A 19,716-nucleotide genomic window follows, 5' to 3' on the forward strand; every position below is an offset into this window, starting at 1 on the left:
GGAGACGGAAGCAGAGGATACGCGTTCTGCGTAGTACCAAGGAAATTTCCGAGCTGTACGTGAAGTGCAGTGTCGTTGAAAGTTGCCCAGAGCAATTTGATCGTCGTTTGCAATCGATTCGACTAGACTACACCGCCAGACAGAAGTTTGTCTACAAGCCAACTGAAGATGGCCACTACGGATGCACGACCATGGCATCAGTTCCGACAACCTGGACTTTGTGGTATACGGGGTGCAGTGGGTTTTGTCTTGGGAATGGCATTTCTTATTGCTCTTAATGTATTTTTGCTTTTGTATTTGAATAAAAGTATGCATAATTCTGATGATACTATGACAATAGATCCAATGACTTCAACTGTTTCACCTGCAACGTTCCAGATGTTGAAAAGTGATGAGAGAGAGGTTGTAGATGAAATGGAATCGGAGATGGAGTTTAATTCTTGGTATAAGTTAGCAACATATTCAGTAAAACAAGTTTTAGGCGAAGAACACCCACCATGTGTGTATTGCCAGCCACTTAAGGATGTTTCACTGATTATGCCAGCACCATTTAATTCAACTAGTTGTTATGATTTTAATTACCATCGAATTATTTCAGGTGACATTGATAAAACGAGATGTGTGGACAGTAGTCATCTGGTTTTGTTCAGGAATTGTCCAGTCTGTCCCACTAACTGCTATCATTACCAGAGTTCTAGTGCTTGGTATTTAAATTCCAATCTAGGATGTGCAGCAGTACGTCCTATGCTTACTGGACCAATTGAGAACGAGGGAACGGAAGATGTTCTGATTGATTTTGTTATAGTTCCAGGGCAAAAGTTTGAGTGTTTTGAGAAAAGTTCCGATATTGTTAAAACAGTATTCGTGGGGAACTTTAGTGAAGGGAAAGTAAAGATTGGAACTTGTGGACATACTTGGGTGGTAAATCCATACTGTGAGGCGATGCAGTTTAGAGATGTTAATGGGACTTTACACCCTTGTTACAAGTATAGAAGCTCTGTTCATGTGGATAGTGAGGGAAAACATCATACTCCACCACCTTCTGGCCCATTGGTATATCCAGGACGCGATATAGCTGATATATTTTGGTATTGTGGGGGTAGAATTAGATCACGTTTACCAAAAGGATGGGTGGGAGTGTGTGCTAAGGTGATGTTAGTTAGTAAGACGTTGATTAAGCCTTTAGGAAATGTGACGGTTGATTCAGGCAGACAGAGACGAGCTGCTCCTGTTGGTTCTTTTGATAGTGGAATTTACATAGATGATATTGGAGTACCAAGAGGGGTGCCTACTGAGTTTAAAGCTAGAAATCAGGTAGCTGCAGGACTAGAATCATTCTTTTGCGTACATTGTACGGTTAACAAAAATGTGGATTGGATTAATTATATATATTATAATCAGCAAAGTTTTATTAATTACACTGTTGATGCGATTTCTGGATTATCAGAACAATTGGCTAAGACTTCAGAGATGGCATGGCAAAACAGGATTTCTCTAGACATGTTGTTGGCTGAAAAAGGGGGTGTTTGTGTACTTTTCAATAATACATGTTGTACGTACATTCCCAATAATACAGCGAGTGATGGGTCAGTCACTAAAGCATTATCAAGCATGCGTACTTTGAGATTAGAATTGTCTGAACATTCTGGATTTGATGATTCAAAAGGAGTTTGGTCATGGATTGACGGTTCTTGGGAAATGTTTGGTAAATGGAAGGCAGTTCTTCTGTCTGTTTTGTGTGGAATAGGTGTCATTTTGTTGATACTATTGTTTTTGGCTTGTTGTCTGTTTCCCTGTGTAAGGAAGATTGTGGAAAAGACAATGGCTAAATCATTTGCTGTTCAAATGATGAACTATAGTCCCTTAGAGGATTCTGACTGGGTTCCACCATTTAAGGATGAAGAGGCTACTGTGAGTGATATGTAATTCTCTTGTTATTTTTGGGGTTATGTTTGATTAAAGGGGGTTACTTTATTTTTTTGCCTCCATATCTGTATGGATGTTTTATATTTTTGTATGCTTATGCTTTTGTATGCCTTTGTTGTTTAAAAAGAAAAAGTAAGGAATGTGATGGCATTTTTTGATATAGTTACTAAGAATGTATTTTTAATAGACTGAGGTTGTGTTTAAACAAATGGATGTTGCAGTTGGTCTTAAGGTATTTATGGTGTTGGGTTATGATGCCTGATTGAGAAGCTAGGGGCACGGAGGTTGGGGGATGTTTGAGTTCTGTGGCCTAAAGGGAGATGGGTCAGTTGATCTAGCAGCCCTGACCTTTTGGCCAAGGAGATTGTGTCCTGTGTCCTGTTTGTGTTTCATTAAGGGTATCTTTACTGTCCTCATTTAGAGAAAGAGCCGTGACATCAAAAGACTTTGGTCACTTGACCTGGGGGGTTATATTGTCTTAACTGTCACTGAGCAGTGCTGACCAATCACAGAGTTCAGAAAAACCATTTGATCTAAAGTTTATATAAGGCAGGGTTTTGGGGTTGTTCTGTATCACTCTGGCGAACGACCTGTGGCTAGCACCTCCTTCGTTATGACTGATCACAAAGTACTTTGTTAAATCATGATCTGTATAAGCAAAATAAATTTATTGTAACCGCCATCTCTTGACTATTCAAATCTACACAGTGCCGCTAGAATTTTTCCATATCAAGAGAGAGAGGTAGAGAGAGGTAGAGAGAGGTAGAGAGAGAGAGAGAGAGAGAGAGAGAGAGAGAGAGAGAGAGAGAGAGAGAGAGAGAGAGAGAGAGAGAGAGAGAGAGAGAGAGAGAGAGAGAGAGACATTCACTGGAGCTTCTGCAGGAAGTAGAAAGACTTGGACTTGCTTCTTTTATAAATTATTACATGTTTACAATGTCATTCTCTTTTCTTTTTGTAGCTGATGGAATGTTTTATTGATATAGAAAACTGATCTGAATCTCTTCTTCTACAGGCATCCACTCCTCAGCTGTAGGCTACACAGCATTCCTGCTCATGTCTGATGTCTGTCTGTCTGTCAGCCTCTGTTCTGGAGAAACCAACTTCATGTATGAGGAAATTGTCACGGCTGTACTGAGGACCCAAACGCACGACACACAAGGTTTAGGACGTGCGCAGACTTTTATTGAGAGAAGGATGGGGAGGACCGTTGAGGGTAACTGGTGGATGGTGGAGCGGGGGTACCGGTAGGACTGGAGGACTGGAAGCTGTGATCTGGTGGTGGAACAAGAACAAAGGTCAGCACAAAAACAGGCATAGACTGGTCTAAAACACGGAAAGCCAGGAATACAGACGTGGAGGTCGGTGATTTAACAAACTGGCGAGTAGTGGGTGACAATCCGGGGTTTAAGAGCTGTGGTGGTGATGAGGGAATGAGCCGCAGGTGAGGTGAGTACCGGGAGGGAGTGAAGAAGCGGAATGGTTGACTGGACCTGGAAGAAACGGACTAACACCCGGTCTGGCCTAGGCCGGGGACATGACAGAAATGCAGTTGTTTTGAACTTGACGCTGCCAGCAGAAATGATGGGTGTTGCCAAGATTTGTAGGTCCCATGACTTGTTAGAATTATGGGTAAATAATATACAGTAATTATTAAACAAACATGGACAAAGATTGTTTTATTTTAAGCTGTACTTAGGGTGGTGTATATACATTACGTATAATTCACAATGCAAACATAAACCCCTCAATGTTTGCAGTGTCATTACTAGAACTTACTTCTGTAAGGGTACATGCAGGCCCTAACAGGAGGGGAGAAAGGAAGGAGGGGAGATATAAGGAGGTGAGGAGGAGAGGGGAGGAGGGGAGATATAAGGAGGGGAGGAGGGGAGATATAAGGAGGTGAGGAGGAAAGATAGGGGAGGAGAGATAGGGGAGGTGAGAAGGAGAGAGACGGGACCACCACCCTTTTCTAACCATTTTCTCTTTCTTTTCCCCCTCTCTCTCTCTCTCTCTCTCTCTCTCTCTCTCGCTCTCTCTCTCTCTTTCTCTCTCCCTCTCTCTCTCTTTCTCTCTCCCTCTCTCTCTCTCTCCCTCTCTACCTCTCTCTCTCTCTCTCTCTCCAATGTCTGCTACATACTGTATATCAATTATAAAATGTTTACAAAAGTGTTCTCCTCTCTTTTTGGAAACTAATGGAATGTTTTTAAACTGATATGAATCTCTTCTTTCTGAGAACCAGCCAGGAATTAGGAACTGCAGTTGTTGTGAACATGTCCCTCCCTGTAACAGAAGACTAGCCTGATCGGTTCAGGTACCAGACTGTCTGAGAACATTTGAGACACAGTTAACCCAGAGATGGACACATGGTGAGACTGAGGGGGGTCACACTGTCTCTAGGGCTCCCTTACAGCAGGGGTGGAGAGACTAAAGGAAACAGCTGCAGGGCTGATGCCCACTGATCACTGATTTCCCTGTGGGGTCCAAGTAACAAACACCTGTTGTTAAATCCAGCATTTTTTGTAAATAAATAACACTTTACTCATCCCAGGCCTCTCCTGATTGAAATGGAGAAGAGAGAAGTGGAGGGAGAGAGAGAGAGAGAAGTGGAGGGAGAGAGAGAGAAGTGGAGGGAGAGAGAGAAGGGCAGAAAGAAAGATAGGGAGAGAAAGAGGGAGGAGACAGAGAAAAAGAGAGACAGGGTGGAGAGAAGGATGGGAGAGAGAGATAGGGATTGAGTAAAGGGGGGAGAGAAAGGAAGAGAAAGACAAATAGAAGGGAGGAAGAGAGAAAGAAGAGGACAAGATAGAGAGAGAGAGAGAGAGAGAGAGAGAGAGAGAGAGAGAGAGAGAGAGAGAGAGAGAGAAGGGAGATGAGATGGGAAGGGGGGAGGGGAGAAGAGATGAGGTGGAGGACAGGAGGAGAGGGAAGGAGAGAAGACAAGGAGGGAAGGAGGAGAGGGGATGTAAGGAGGGGTGGAGGAGACAGGGGAGGGGAGGGGAGAATGGGAGAGGAGATGAAAGGAGAAGAGAGGAGATGAGGGGAAGGGAGAAGGGAGAGAGGGGATGAAAGGAGGGGTGGAGGAGACAGGGGAGAAGAGGAGGAGGGCAGGAGAAGAGCAGGTAGGAGAGGAGAAGAGAAGAGAGGACAAGAGGAGAGAAGAGGAGAGGGGAGGGAGGGGAATAGGGGAGGGGAGAAGGGAGAGGTGTATGAGAGAAGGGAGGGGGACAGGGGAGATGAGGGGAGAAGGGATGGCAGGGGAGAAGGAGAGGAGAGAGGGGGAGAGAGGAGGGGAGAAGGAAGGGCAGGGCAGGGGAAAGAGGAGGAGAGGAGAAGGGAGGGTGAAGGGAGGGTGAAGGGAGGGGACATAGCACACACAGACGTACACACAGTATTGATGTGGGTAATTGTGTTAAATTACTTCCTCAAAGTAGTGTTTATAGTGTGTGTGTGTGTGTCAATTTTTGACAAGTGTCCTAGTCACTAAAATAACATATTCTTCTTATAAAGGTATATATGTGTAACTAGTTAGTTAATCTCACCGGGAGCCCATCGGAAACCAGAGGTTTAGAAAAGCGGTGTAAGGTTAAATTATTGTAACTGTGATTACACAATTCCTCTCTGGAGTGGCGTAATAGACTAGGCAGACAACGCCAGGAATAAAATGTTTCACTTTATTTTTGTATTCTGAAAAGTTGTCACAACATGGTGGTGGGTGACAACGACCCGGATACAGTGCGAGGGCTCCTCCTAGTGGTAACTAGTGATATAACGTGATATATCATGTGATGTACCCCCCCCTTCACATTCCCTCCCCTACGCATCTACGTTGTTGTTGTAATAACCTGATCTTCATCAGTTATTTAGATTTTCATCACTTGTTTGTAATTTTCTTAAATGTGAAATATGTTAGTTTTTTTGTTTACATCAAGTTACATTTCCAAAAAACCCACATATTTCAAATTTAAGAAAAATACAAACAAGTGATGAAAATCTAAATAACTGATGAAGATCATGTTATTACATTGTATTAGGAAAAGTGAGTAGCATGTGCCTGCAGAGCCGGATAGCTGCAGTTTCAGGACCGCAGTTCTAGGACCCTAGTTTTATCTGACAGCGCCACCTAGCGAATTGGATAACCAAGTTTTCCTTGATTCTTGCCTTTCTTAAACCATTCAAATAGCCTATCTTGTGACACTCACTAGTATATTTTGTCATCCAATTCACTAGGTGGCGCTGTCTGATAAATCTAGGGTCCTAGAACTGCGGTCCTGAAACTGCAGCTCTCAGGCTCTACAGGCACATGCTATTGGGAAAAGTTGCACCAACACGGCGGGGGGTCACATGACCCAGAGACATCGCGAAGGTTAAAAGAAAATGCTTCACTTTATTTTTGTATCAGGTATCAGTTGTCGCAATACAACGGTGGGTCACAATGAAGGCAGCACAAGGGTTAATGCAGTTAGCATGAGCGTAGGGTAGGCTACTACCCTACAACAAGTCGAAAACTAATAGCCTTCTGAACCAGAATATCAGCTGTCCTGAAACCGGACCAAAGGTTCACATAAGTATAGCCTATAAAAGACAAGTACTAAAACCTCTATATATCAAAAGAAATAAATGAAAAAAGATTCATGCCCCACCTACCATGGATCATTCTATTTTCAGACCTGTCAAACCTGTACAAACACATGTATTGGCATTAAAAGACTGGTGTATAGATGAAACTTGTTATACATAATGATCACAATAACATACCAGCATCACTGTATTGCTTTATAAATGTCCAGACTGTAATATACAGGGGGGAACCACTTTCCTTAGGCCTCCAGGGAAATCTGTTCCCCTGTGTTCCCAGTGTTGTCCGCATGCTCCCGCGAGGGGGTGCTTTTCAGGGTGGGGGTGCATCTGGGGGCAGAACAACGGTGGGACTGATCGGTGTTGATTTAATGGATTTCTTTGATATAATTCTAAACATATCCTTAAGTAAGTCCATGGTTATTGACCAAGACAAAGCTATTACTCTTTACTTACTAGCGGTATAGAAGTATACTACTTGCTCCTGTTCCAACAAACTAACAACCTGTTCACTAAATCATTTTAATGAATTATATCAAAATGGATTTGACTAAAAATAGACAACGTAAAGCATAAAGTCTCATGGCCATTGCTGAGAAAGAGTGTACGTGTAAGCGCGTATGTGTGGTGAGAGTGATATGTAGTTTGACATTTTTCACATCACTTCATTTCGTGTCGTTTGATTCAAGACAATGCAGCAAGTCACAGACCATGGAAGTCTAGCTGAAGACATCTGAACCACTGATACTCTGAACCCCGAACTTGGAAGTCTGTAACAATCGCTTTGACAGGTATCGCGAGAATCCCCGAGAACGTAGCAACAAGACAACAAAAATAAATTTGTGGACAACAAGCAAGAGTGCATGATGGCGGCGTCGCTGCTACGCCGGGACAAGAAAGCTACTGCTGCCCATTTAAAGGCAGACCTTAATCGGACTGACAATAGCTCTGGTGTCCGACAGCTTCAGGAGCTACTTGATTGTGTTCTTAATCCTGAAAAACCAGCGGCCGACACAGAGGCTCTGGACTGGTGTAAATGTCTAATAGCAGGAGGAGAAGGGTTCGAAGAGTTCTGCAAAACGGTCCGGTCCTATGACAACGCTACTCTCTGTGGCTTGGTTTGGACAGCCAATTTTGTGGCATATCGCTGTCGGACCTGTGGCATATCACCGTGCATGTCACTCTGCGCTGAATGCTTTAACAACGGTGATCATACGGGCCATGATTTCAATATGTTCAGAAGCCAGGCTGGTGGGGCCTGTGACTGTGGAGACAGTAATGTCATGCGAGAAAGTGGGTAAGTCCTCAGTGCTAGCTAGCTAGGCTTCTAGCTAATCTAACTTACCTAATAACAATACAACAAGCTAAGTAATAAGCCACAAACTTCTTGCAGCGTTCTTGTAACGTAAGTTGGCATAGATGGGAGCATGTGTCAACCTGTTTAGCTAACGTGTGAGTTATTTACAAGCCCTGAAACAGAACAGTACCGTTTGACAGGTCCTGGCTAGCTAGCCAGTTAGCCTATCCGCAGTAATTAGCAAGGCTAGCAATCTTTTTATCTAGGTATTCATACACAAACAAAAACTTTAGTTGTTAATGCATATTACAGTCAATATGTGCATGATTGCAGTTGTTGGGTTTAACGTTAAACAAATTCTGAGGTCAGGTGGCTTATACCATGATTGACCACAATTATTGCTTAGAGCTCGTAGGCACGTAGGGGTTGGAAGCTCGCTCCGGTCTAACAGATCAGTCTTAACTATACAACGCACCAAATTTATTCTGTGGGAGTTACCCATTCAGTAGTCTGATCAAATATATTGGCCTGGACCTCATAGCAATCCAATGTATGCATATGTTTTTTTTCATTAGATTTTTAAAATGCTCTATCTTAACAGAATTTTAAAGTGTTGGTTTGAACTGACATATGGGGGTGCTGTGTCCTGGCAGGTTTTGCAGAAGGCATCGGTTAAGAACAGGGGAGAATGTTCCGTCAGTGCCACGAGACTTACTTCTCATGTCAGAGACGGTCCTTCCCAGGTTCATCATATGTATCCTGCAGTACCTACGGGATGGATACACCGAACCAGGTGACTGAATGACTGTTCAACAACTAACCTCCACAGGATGTTTGTAAGCCCCTGTCACCCAGCAATGTGCAGCAGAGTCATACAGGAAAGCTGTTTGGTTGTTGAGATGTGGTTTGCGTAACTTGGTTTCTTTGAGGTCACCCTGTTTGTTTACCACGTCAGAGTCCCTACATCGTATCTCTTATCCTGCTGTTGCAGACACATCAGCGGAGAGGGATCTCCAGAAGGTCTTACAGCAGCTGGAGCCACAGATCTCCTTCCTGGAAGACCTGACGAAGATGGGTGGGGCCATGAGGACGGTGTTGACAAAGATCTTAACCAATCAGCAAACATTCAAGGACTTGAGCATGGGTACGCATTTAACATTTACACCTGTGATTGGCTCAGGATACTGTACCACTGTTCGTTGTAGGACTTGCTACAGTTTTTGTGTACAACAGGTCCTGTTTAATGTCCATGTGATGACTGGCCATTATTCTTAAGGTTGTTAAGTCTGTCTGTTGGTTAAACAAATACCCAGCAAGTTTCTTTTCCTATTCTTTTAAGGTCAAGAAGAGAATGTTTATGCTAAAAATAACTATGAGAAGTACCTGTCTGCACTGAAGAACTCAGGCCTGGTGTCTTCAGAGGAGAAGGCTGGGGCTGGGGCCGGGGCCCAGGCTGGGGCAGCAGAACCTCCCCCAGGAGCCGAGGCCGGGGCTGGGGCCGAGGCCGGGGCCACGGCCGGGGCTCTGGGGCTCCTAGGTACCGTAGTGTCTCTCCAGTCTCAACACACGAGGGCAGACATGATCAGTATGGTTCTGTGAGAACAGGGCCTCGTTATTGGATTTGATATGGGATTGAGGGGCTAAATGTTGTACCTGTTTCTTCCCCTCATAGGGGCCACAGCACCAGCTAGCCCCGATGACTCAAATAAAGAGGTATGCGTACTGTACACAAGCATTTTTTCTTAGTTGAACATTTTTCCAAATGTAAAAGCAGTAGAGTAATGGGTCATGTGGCTGCCTTAGATGAGTTTCCAGCAGTTTAGTTGCTGATGAGTTTCTCTGTTTGTCTGTTGAAAGGAGGATCAAGATGGCGGACAGTGTGTTGGTCAGAGGAAGAGGGTAAAACTCAGCAGTACCACCAAAGGTAGGCTTGGCTGCCGCCATAGACTTTCACTGGTAGTTTTAGTGAGTCGTTGTACTAATATGTTTTTCGCTGTTGTCCAAAGATCCATCCATAATGGACTCTCTAAAACACAAATGCTTTTTGGAGGAGTTACTGTTTTGGACAATTAAGTATGAGTTTCCACAGAAGATGGTTACCTTCCTACTTAACATGCTGCCAGATCAAGACTACAAGGTAGGTTAAATTTTTTTAAAGGATGAAGATTTAAATTCTATTATTTTATTTTTTTACCCGCCTAATTTTCTGATTGTCAGTATTGTAATATGTTTTACCTCAGTATTGTGGAACAATCCTGGAATGAATGAATTAATGTTTAGATAACATCAACTCATCACATGCTATTTTTTACTGACATCGGTAAATTATTTCTTAAGCAACCACATTTTGCGGCGGGCGGAACCCTTGTTTCTAGTGGTCTCTTGGTCACATTACCCCCATTCTTTTGTCTTTTTAGATCACCTTTACGAAAACATTTGTTCAACATTACGCATTCATTATGAAAACACTGATGAAGAGCCATGAGTCCGACACCATGTCCAATCGGATCGTCCATATCAGTGTCCAGCTGTTCAGTAACGAGGAGCTGGCGCGTCACGTGACTGAGGAGTGCCAGCTGCTGGACATCATGGTCACTGTGCTCCTGTACATGATGGAGAGTTGCCTTATCAAAAGTGAACTTCAAGGTGAGCTGTGTTGGAACGGCCAGTAGGTTTTCAGGATTTCACATGTGGGATGAGGCTGTTAATGGTTTTGTTTATATGAGAATATTGTGACGTAAATCAAGGTTGTCGTTGTGGGATTTGTCTGTTAAAGGAGAGTGTGTTGGTTTTGTTTGCTAGAGAAACACTGAATATTGATAGAAATCTAGTTTGATGTCATCTTATGATTCTGTCCTGTTGCCCATTGCTCTCTCTCTCTCTCTCTCTCTCTCTCTCTCTCTCTCTCTCTCTCTGTGTCTCTCTGTCTCTCTCTTTGTCTCTGTGTCTCTCTTTCTCTCTCTGTCTCTCTCTTTGTCTCTGTCTCTCTCTCTCTCTCTCTCTCTCTCTCTCTCTCTCTCTCTCTCTCTCTGTGTCTCTCTGTCTCTCTCTTTGTCTCTGTGTCTCTCTTTCTCTCTCTGTCTCTCTCTCTGTCTCTCTCTTTGTCTCTCTCTCTCTCTCTCTCTCTCTCTCTCTCTCTCTCTCTCTCTCTCTCTCTCTCTCTCTCTCTCTCTCTCTCTCTGTGTCTCTCTGTGTCTCTCTTTGTCTCTGTGTCTCTCTTTCTCTCTCTGTCTCTCTCTTTGTCTCTGTGTCTCTCTCTCTCTCTCTCTCTCTCTCTCTCTCTCTCTCTCTCTCTCTGTGTCTCTCTGTCTCTCTCTTTGTCTCTGTGTCTCTCTTTCTCTCTCTGTCTCTCTCTTTGTCTCTCTCTCTCTCTCTCTCTCTCTCTCTCTCTCTCTCTCTCTCTCTCTCTCTCTCTCTCTCTCTCTCTCTCTCTCTGTGTCTCTCTGTCTCTCTCTTTGTCTCTGTGTCTCTCTTTCTCTCTCTGTCTCTCTCTTTGTCTCTGTGTCTCTCTCTCTCTCTCTCTCTCTCTCTCTCTCAGATGAAGAGAACAGTCGCCACGTGGTGGTGAACTGTGGAGAGGCTCTGCTGAAGAACAACACCTACTGGCCTTTAGTTAGCGACTTCATCAATATTCTCTCACACCAAAGTGTAGCAAAGAAGTTCCTGGAAGACCATTCCCTGCTCATGCTGTGGATGACATTCGTGTCCTTTTTTCAAGGTAAATTGAAATCCTTATTAAATGAAGTGTCTGAATTGACATAGCTTTGGTAGACATATTGTTTTCGATATGACGGTGATTAACCCTTTCTAACTAGCATTGCTAACACCTAACCACCATACCTGTTAGTCAGGAATTGTTGTTGGGTGTTACCGCTGTGTTCAAGATGAGTCATGTCTTGAAAATGATTCATTGTTAGCAGATTATAACAGTTATGGGCGCCAATGTAATTGATATGATACAACTTCAGTGATTCTGTATCACTATTGATAATGTCGCTGATAAAGAAGTGCAAGTCATGGCTGTAGGAGAGGACGTCTGAATCTAAACCTCCAATATTGCATCACATTGTTATTCATTTTAATAGTAACCAAACTGTTTGCTTGTGGAATGGATTTATTTTTGTCTTCCTCCTGCAAAATCCATATTTGGCACACAGTTTTTCACTGTGATTTGGAACTTGCCGTATGACACCAACAGTGACACTAATAGAGATGAATCAGACGTGACTCGCTGTCTCTGTATTAGCAGTGTGTGTTGCACCCCGTCATGTGTAGTCAACCACGGCTCTAAAAATAGCTCTCAACCTCAAATACTGTGAACCCGAGTGTCCCCTTACTCAGGCTCGGTGCAGAGTGCCACTATGTCATTGTATGTGCTGTTAGCGCTTCCCTTGCTTACAAGGGATCCTCTCATGACAGATTTGATCTGGCTTTCAAGAAACATGGTGAACAGGTTTGCACATTTCTTAGTTTGAGATTCCGAGGTAGCTCGCGTAAATAAACCCAAAACCTAGCAACCAGAACTCTTCCTGAATGCAGTGGCGAGCCCTGAACCCCTCCTGTTCCCTCTAGGTATGAACTTGAATAAGCGGGAGTTGAATGAGCACGTGGAGTTTGAGTCCCAGACGTACTATGCAGCCTTTGCAGCTGAATTGGAGGCCTGTGCACAGCCCATGTGGGGCTTGTTAACACACTGCAAAGTCAAAGTAAGTCTAATCCCTTTCTCTCCTCACATTGAGCTGGTGTGCTCACGTCCACGTCATGTATACAAATACCACGTGGACATCAGCGCTCTGCTTATCAGCCCCGTGGGCTCTTGTTCTGTGTTGTCGGATTGTTTTGATGACTTCCTAACGTTGGGTTCACGTGTGTGTGTGTGCGTGTGCGTGTGCGTGTGCGTGTGCGTGTGTGCAGGAGACGCAGGAATACACTAAAACAGTGGTGCGCTACTGCTTGGAGACCCTGCAGATCTGGTTCGATGCCATCGGCTTTGTGGATGAGGTAGGTCTGAGATGGAGCCCATTTTAGGAAACACTGTGTCTGCATCTGTGTTGACAAACAGCCCTCCTCCTCCTCCTCCTCCTCCTCTTCTCCTTATCCTCCTCCCCCTCCTCCTCCTCCTCTTCTCCTTCTCCTCCTCTTCTCCTCCTCCTCCTCTCCTCTCCTCTCCTCTGACCTGTCGTCTCTCTCTCTCTCCAGCCGGCTCCAAACCAGGTGACCTTTCACCTTCCACTGCACCGCTACTATGCCATGTTCCTCAGCAAGGCAAGTCTGATGAAATGACCCTCACTAGGAACAGTATCACTGTGCGATAACCTGACTCTGAATACACGACATGCTATCGCACATATGACACGCCTGACCTAAACGTGTCATGTTGACACGCGTGTTATCTGGTTCTTGTGCCCCGCAGGCAGTGAAGTGCCAGGGCCTGGACCTGGATAGCCTTCTCCCAGACCAGGAGATGCTGATGAAGATCATGGTCCATCCTCTTCAGATTCAGGTGCAGCGCTGGAGGCTTCAGTGCCCTGTCAGTGTCAGTTCCCCTGTTAGAGATGAAGCTTGACAGTGTTTTGTTTCCCCCCCCTAGGCGAGCCTGTCCGAGGTCCACAGCAACATGTGGGTGAGGAACGGCCTGCAGATTAAAGGACAGGCCATGACCTACGTCCAGTCTCATTTCTGCAACTCCATGATCGACCCAGACATCTACCTGCTCCAGGTAGGTCTAGACACACCACCCTCTCACGGAGACTAAAGCAGTGTACTATACTTCATCGTAATAATGAGGAGGTTCACATTTCTACTGCATCTTTCACACACCCAAGGATGCTTTCCAGAGGAGTAAAAGGTTTTATATTTTAAAGGTTGAAGATTTCAATTTATTTTTTCAACCTGCCTCGTTTTTCGATTGTCAGTATTGTAGTAATGTAGCACAATTAAATGTCTTTTATTTCCAGGTTTGTGCATCAAGACTCGATCCAGACTACTTCATCTCCTCTGTATTCGAGAGGTACCACTTTTCTATTTACTCGACCTTGAAAAGTGTAACCTAACTTAAAGGCCGTGTCTGAAGCCTGGCTCCTCCCCCTTAGTGTAACCTAACTTAAAGGCCGTGTCTGAAGCCTGGCTCCTCCCCCTTAGTGTAACCTAACTTAAAGGCCGTGTCTGAAGCCTGGCTCCTCCCCCTTAGTGTAACCTAACATAAAGGCCGTGTCTGAAGCCTGGCTCCTCCCCCTTAGTGTAACCTAACTTAAAGGCCGTGTCTGAAGCCTGGCTCCTCCCCCTTAGTGTAACCTAACATAAAGGCCGTGTCTGAAGCCTGGCTCCTCCCCCTTAGTGTAACCTAACATAAAGGCCGTGTCTGAAGCCTGGCTCCTCCCCCTTAGTGTAACCTAACATAAAGGCCGTGTCTGAAGCCTGGCTCCTCCCCCTTAGTGTAACCTAACATAAAGGCCGTGTCTGAAGCCTGGCTCCTCCCCCTTAGTGTAACCTAACATAAAGGCCGTGTCTGAAGCCTGGCTCCTCCCCCTTAGTGTAACCTAACTTAAAGGCCGTGTCTGAAGCCTGGCTCCTCCCCCTTAGTGTAACCTAACATAAAGGCCGTGTCTGAAGCCTGGCTCCTCCCCCTTAGTGTAACCTAACTTAAAGGCCGTGTCTGAAGCCTGGCTCCTCCCCCTTAGTGTAACCTAACATAAAGGCCGTGTCTGAAGCCTGGCTCCTCCCCCTTAGTGTAACCTAACATAAAGGCCGTGTCTGAAGCCTGGCTCCTCCCCCTTAGTGTAACCTAACTTAAAGGCCGTGTCTGAAGCCTGGCTCCTCCCCCTTAGTGTAACCTAACATAAAGGCCGTGTCTGAAGCCTGGCTCCTCCCCCTTAGTGTAACCTAACTTAAAGGCCGTGTCTGAAGCCTGGCTCCTCCCCCTTAGTGTAACCTAACTTAAAGGCCGTGTCTGAAGCCTGGCTCCTCCCCCTTAGTGTAACCTAACATAAAGGCCGTGTCTGAAGCCTGGCTCCTCCCCCTTAGTGTAACCTAACTTAAAGGCCGTGTCTGAAGCCTGGCTCCACCCCCTTAGTGTAACCTAACATAAAGGCCGTGTCTGAAGCCTGGCTCCTCCCCCTTAGTGTAACCTAACTTAAAGGCCGTGTCTGAAGCCTGGCTCCTCCCCCTTAGTGTAACCTAACTTAAAGGCCGTGTCTGAAGCCTGGCTCCTCCCCCTTAGTGTAACCTAACCTAAAGGCCGTGTCTGAAGCCTGGCTCCTCCCCCGTCCTCAGGTTCAAGGTGGTCGACCTGCTCACCATGGCGTCTCAGCATCAGAACGCTGTTCTGGACTCGGAGCAGGAGAGGCCCATGCTGGAGGGGGCCCTGACCTTCCTGGTTATCCTATCCAGTCTCCGCATCCACCTCGGTACGTTCTAGAAGCATCTCTCTGTTAGAGAACAGAGTGTTTTCACAGGAGTGACTCGGCAGGGTGGGCGTGAATGAAATCACATTGGGGACAAAGCCACATCACCCAGCGGCTTTGTGATTCCCTTCTAAGCTGCTGTGTGTGTGTGTGTGTGTGTGTCTGTCCTGACTGGGACTCTGGTGTGTGTGTGTGATGACTGGGGTGCTGGTGTATCTGTCCTGACTGGGACTCTGGTGTGTGTGATGACTGGGGCGCTGGTGTGTCTGTCCTGACTGGGACTCTGGTGTGTGTGTGTGTGTGTGATGACTGGGGCGCTGGTGTGTCTGTCCTGACTGGGACTCTGGTGTGTGTGTGTGTGTGTGATGACTGGGGCGCTGGTGTGTCTGTCCTGACTGGGACTCTGGTGTGTGTGTGTGTGTGATGACTGGGGCGCTGGTGTGTCTGTCCTGACTGGGACTCTGGTGTGTGTGTGTGTGTGTGTGTGTGATGACTGGGGCGCTGGTGTGTCTGTCCTGACTGGGACTCTGGTGTGTGTGTGTGTGTGTGATGACTGGGGCGCTGGTGTGTCTGTCCTGACTGGGCCTCTGGTGTGTGTGTGTGATGACTGGGGCGCTGGTGTGTCTGTCCTGACTGGGCCTCTCTTCTTCACAGGCATGGGAGATGATGAGATCCTCCGGGCAGAGATGGTCTCTCAGCTGTGTATGAACGACCGCACCCACAGTTCCCTGCTCGACCTCGTATCCTCCACCGCTTCCTGTCGCAAAGGAACACAGCCTCATTCACTTACAGCCACATCCTGGCCCCATGCAGGCATATCATTCATGAATATGTGTGTGTATATACAAACCATTATATCATGTATAAATGTATAAATGTGGGAGATGTATATTAAGGCGAAACATACATATGTGTGTGTGCTAATTATGAGTAGGTTTACCGTACAGACGTACATTCGATTAGATACAACTTCATTCATCCCCGATGAGAAATTCCCCCGCTTCTCCTTAAGTACGCTTGCAGATTCCTGAGAATCCCAACCCCAAGAGTGGGATCGTCCCCGGCAGCTGCAGCTTCGAGGACATGCTGTCGGCCGTGGCGGACTTCAAAGCCCCCGTGTTTGAACCGGGGGGTTCCATGCAGCAGGGCATGTACACGCCTAAAGGTACCCCTACAGCCCCCCTACAGACCCCCTACAGCCCCCCTACAGCCCCTCCGCACGCTGCCAGACAGGGCCTGATTAGGGCCAAATAGACACATTTCTATTTGCTCAGTGCGGGATTTTTTTTTTAGAGGGAACATTGCTGGTGACGTGCGCTAGCTGTCCTTAACCTCGTAACAGATCAACAGGTGAAGCACCTTGATGTCGGACAGAACTACTGCCCTCCTCTGTCTGAAGAGGGCGTCTCTGCTGTACAGTGGGGCTGTAGAACAAGGACCAATACTGGTCTTCCAGAGCTGCACAGCTCTGCTGTACAGTGGGCTGTGGCACACGGGCCAATGCTGGTCTTCTAGAGCTGCACAGCTCACAGAACTACAGCACACCTGTGGTGTCTCTGGAAGATTCCCTGCTGTGCTCATGTTTGGAAGTAGTCCCGTCCTACGAACCCTTAGTCTCTCTCTGTTACCCAACATAGGGCATTGCCTTGGCCCCCAGACCACAGGGTAAGTCTGTGGCTGTTATGAGAAATGGCCTCTCTGTGATAGCAGAGAAGGATCTGCCTCATTAGCTTTCGTCCTCCTCATATCAGCCCTGTGATTCTGAAGCAGATTGAAGCGTACAAGAGGTCGCCCCCATCTGGCCTCGGTCCAGTCTCAAATGGGTTCTAATTATAAAGACGGCGCCGTGGTATTGTTCCACGGTTGCCGTGGCTCAGGCGGAGATGATGTGATTGTTCTGTGGGCCGGCGTGGGATAGAGATGTGTTGAAGCGTTGAGAATATTTGACTTGCACACAATTTGTTGTAGGAGGCAGCAAACTGCTGGTGTCATAGGGTAAGTGTGGGTGGACGTGTGTGTGGGCGACTTGAGCTCGTGTGCTACACGTGCCACTTGGGGGCAGCCTAACGCCACGTTTTGAACTGGAGGAATATCTTTTCGTTGTTGTGACTTATCAGCCGGGGTCACTAAACAGATGTGTGCTTTCCCCCCTGCCAGCGGAGGTGTGGGAGAAGGAGTTTGACCCCATCATGGTGATCCTCAGAACCGTCTACCGGCGTGACGTCCAGTCTGCCATGGACAGATACTCAGCATTGTAAGTGAACACCAATTTTTTTTGTTGTTGTGAATCTTCTTCTTGAAAATGGGTGCCGTGTTGCAGGGCCAGGACACATTCACAGACTGATTCACAGGAAACACATGAATGGTCTTCATCAGGATTGAACTCTCTGTTCCTGTTCCGTCTAACTTGACCGTGTGTGTGTGAGGCTAAGGGTGGCTGTTCCCTCCTGATCGCCCCCCCATCCACTCTGGTCCAGAGGCTAAGGGTGGCTGTTCCCTCCTGATCGCCCCCCCATCCACTCTGGTCCAGAGGCTCAGGGTGGCTGTTCCCTCCAGCTTGCCCCCCCCGGGATAAGAAGGGTTGGCCCCATATGTTGGTTCCAATTAGTTGGCTGTCGAGGACAAAATCTATAAATCAAGCCAGAGTGTAATAGAATTGAGGAAATCCTTCCTTGTAAGATGTAGTTTAGAAGCCAGAGAAGACAAACTTGTCTGTTGGGGTGAAGGAGATAGCAAGTGAGGTTAATTTCCTGAAGATATCTGGGATAAGTGGGCAGGCTGGGCAGAACCGAGAGATCCCACCCCTGCCTGCTCTTGTCTCGGTGAAATGGCAGTTCACTGGTGGTGGGAGATTACTTGCTTAATGGATTCTCTGTTTCTCTTTAATACGTTATCTTCAACTCAACCGAAATAACGGCGCTGTTTCATCCCGTATGGCCTGTGTTAGAAACACCCTTGTTCTGGGAAGTGTAACGCCCTGGATCACTCTGACATTGACGAAGCTTTAGCTCGACACACAAGCACGTTTCTCCTTTAAACATCGTGAAGTTGCGTGCCCCCCCCCCCCCCCCCATTCGTGCAGTCTGTGATATCAGCCTTGTGTTACTTGTTCACACTGTTTGAATGTGATGGATTGCCTGTCAGGCCGGCCCCGTTTTGATGTAAGCACGTTCCTTTCATCGCTAATAGAGTGAGAGTCTGTCCAGACCGCGGCCTGCTCTGCTGTGCAGACGCTCGCTCTCCAGAGTATTCAGCGTCACCCTAATCATCGGGCCAGCGTCGCGCGGATATATGTGGCCCGCGTCTGATGAATTGACCATATGGAATGGGTTGTGTGTCGTTTGTTCCTTCCAGTCTGAAGCAGTCAGGGATGCACACAGGGAACCCGTGGCCACCCTACAAGGAGAGGACCCCTCTGCACCCGTGTTACAAAGGCCTAGCCAGACTGCTGCACTGCAAAACCCTTCACATTGTCATCTTCACCCTGCTCTACAAGGTGAGCCGTCTAAACACCCGCCTCTCCTCCCGTCCTACTGTGCAGCCAGACAGGCAGCCAGCCGGTCTCTAAGCACTTGTCTGGTTGGGGTTTAGATCTGGATGGACCACCAGAACCTGTCGGAGCACGTCCTGTGCATGGTGCTGTACCTGATCGAGCTGGGCCTGGACAACATGGTGCAGGAGGACAAGGAGGAGGAGGTGAACTCTGGGACATTAGGGGGGGTTTGGCTGTTGGGTTTGGTTAGCAGTGTTTCATTTCCCTGGGTCTGCTATGTAAAGATTCGTCAGGATGTTCCACATATATCATCTCTCTTATGCGTCCCCGATGTTGTGTGGTGTTGTGGTCGGGTTGCGGCTTGACTGAAGCATGTTCACTGCGAAACATACAAATCTCACCAAGTATATTTGTCGATAAGTAACATTTCAGTGAGATATACGGACTTGTTTTTAGACAATGCGTCTTGAATATCTTGTTAATTGAAGAGGTTTGAAATCTTGTTTGCAGTCATATCTCAGATAAAGCAAGCTTTTTTGACATTTCAAAAGGTTTTTAAGATGCTGTATTATTTGGTAAAGATGGATCATCTTGTGTCAAAGTAAAGGATTATTAGATTTAAGAAAATGTATTAAAAGGCCTAAATATCACATCATATTTCAAGAAATCCCCAGTTTTTTTTTATCGCAGTTGTATTTACTTATTTAAGCCAAACATTTTTGAAGTGTCATTATTCCCGGTGTAGTTCCTGTTGGGTGACGTCCTGTGTGTGTGTGCTGCAGGAGCCTTGCATCGAGGAGCACTGCCACGACAGCTGGTTCCCCGGCACCAACCTGCTGACCAACCTTCACCACGTCATCAACTTCGTGAGGGTGCGGGTGCCCGAGACGGCCCCGGAGGTGAAGAAGGAGCCCCCCCCCAGCACCAGCGCAGAGGCCTCCACCTTCAGCCAGGTACGCTCTGCACTGGAGTCCTGGAACACAGGGGGAACTGGAGTCCAGGAACACAGGGAAACTGTAGTC

General features: G+C 46.6%; 1 protein-coding gene across 5 annotated transcripts in view; it reads left to right on the forward strand.

Moving 5' to 3' along the window:
• The first annotated feature begins 7,232 nt into the window (after positions 1-7,232).
• ubr3 (ubiquitin protein ligase E3 component n-recognin 3) overlaps positions 7,233-19,716 on the forward strand; it is a 44,583-nt gene continuing 32,099 nt past the window's right edge. Inside the window, exons 1-22 of one of the 5 annotated variants that reach the window (XR_009929794.1) lie at positions 7,233-7,798; positions 8,452-8,591; positions 8,790-8,942; positions 9,138-9,335; positions 9,471-9,511; positions 9,656-9,722; positions 9,805-9,935; positions 10,216-10,444; positions 11,337-11,516; positions 12,371-12,504; positions 12,713-12,799; positions 12,998-13,067; positions 13,216-13,301; positions 13,389-13,517; positions 13,756-13,808; positions 15,071-15,204; positions 15,856-15,941; positions 16,225-16,366; positions 17,359-17,455; positions 18,556-18,697; positions 18,793-18,897; positions 19,477-19,647. Coding sequence is in view for 4 of the 5 variants with exons in the window: in XM_062457791.1 (XP_062313775.1) it covers positions 7,365-7,798; positions 8,452-8,591; positions 8,790-8,942; positions 9,138-9,335; positions 9,471-9,511; positions 9,656-9,722; positions 9,805-9,935; positions 10,216-10,444; positions 11,337-11,516; positions 12,371-12,504; positions 12,713-12,799; positions 12,998-13,067; positions 13,216-13,301; positions 13,389-13,517; positions 13,756-13,808; positions 15,071-15,204; positions 15,856-15,941; positions 16,225-16,366; positions 17,359-17,455; positions 18,556-18,697; positions 18,793-18,897; positions 19,477-19,647 (3,009 nt within the window). In the remaining variant the exon portion in view is untranslated. The remainder of the gene's footprint in view (positions 7,799-8,451; positions 8,592-8,789; positions 8,943-9,137; positions 9,336-9,470; positions 9,512-9,655; positions 9,723-9,804; positions 9,936-10,215; positions 10,445-11,336; positions 11,517-12,370; positions 12,505-12,712; positions 12,800-12,997; positions 13,068-13,215; positions 13,302-13,388; positions 13,518-13,755; positions 13,809-15,070; positions 15,205-15,855; positions 15,942-16,224; positions 16,367-17,358; positions 17,456-18,555; positions 18,698-18,792; positions 18,898-19,476; positions 19,648-19,716) is intronic. The other 4 variants (XM_062457791.1, XM_062457793.1, XM_062457792.1 and 1 more) reach the window with 4 other exon arrangements.

This window comes from Osmerus eperlanus, chromosome 3, assembly GCF_963692335.1.
Source record: "Osmerus eperlanus chromosome 3, fOsmEpe2.1, whole genome shotgun sequence".
In the NCBI taxonomy this organism is placed as follows: domain Eukaryota; kingdom Metazoa; phylum Chordata; class Actinopteri; order Osmeriformes; family Osmeridae; genus Osmerus; species Osmerus eperlanus.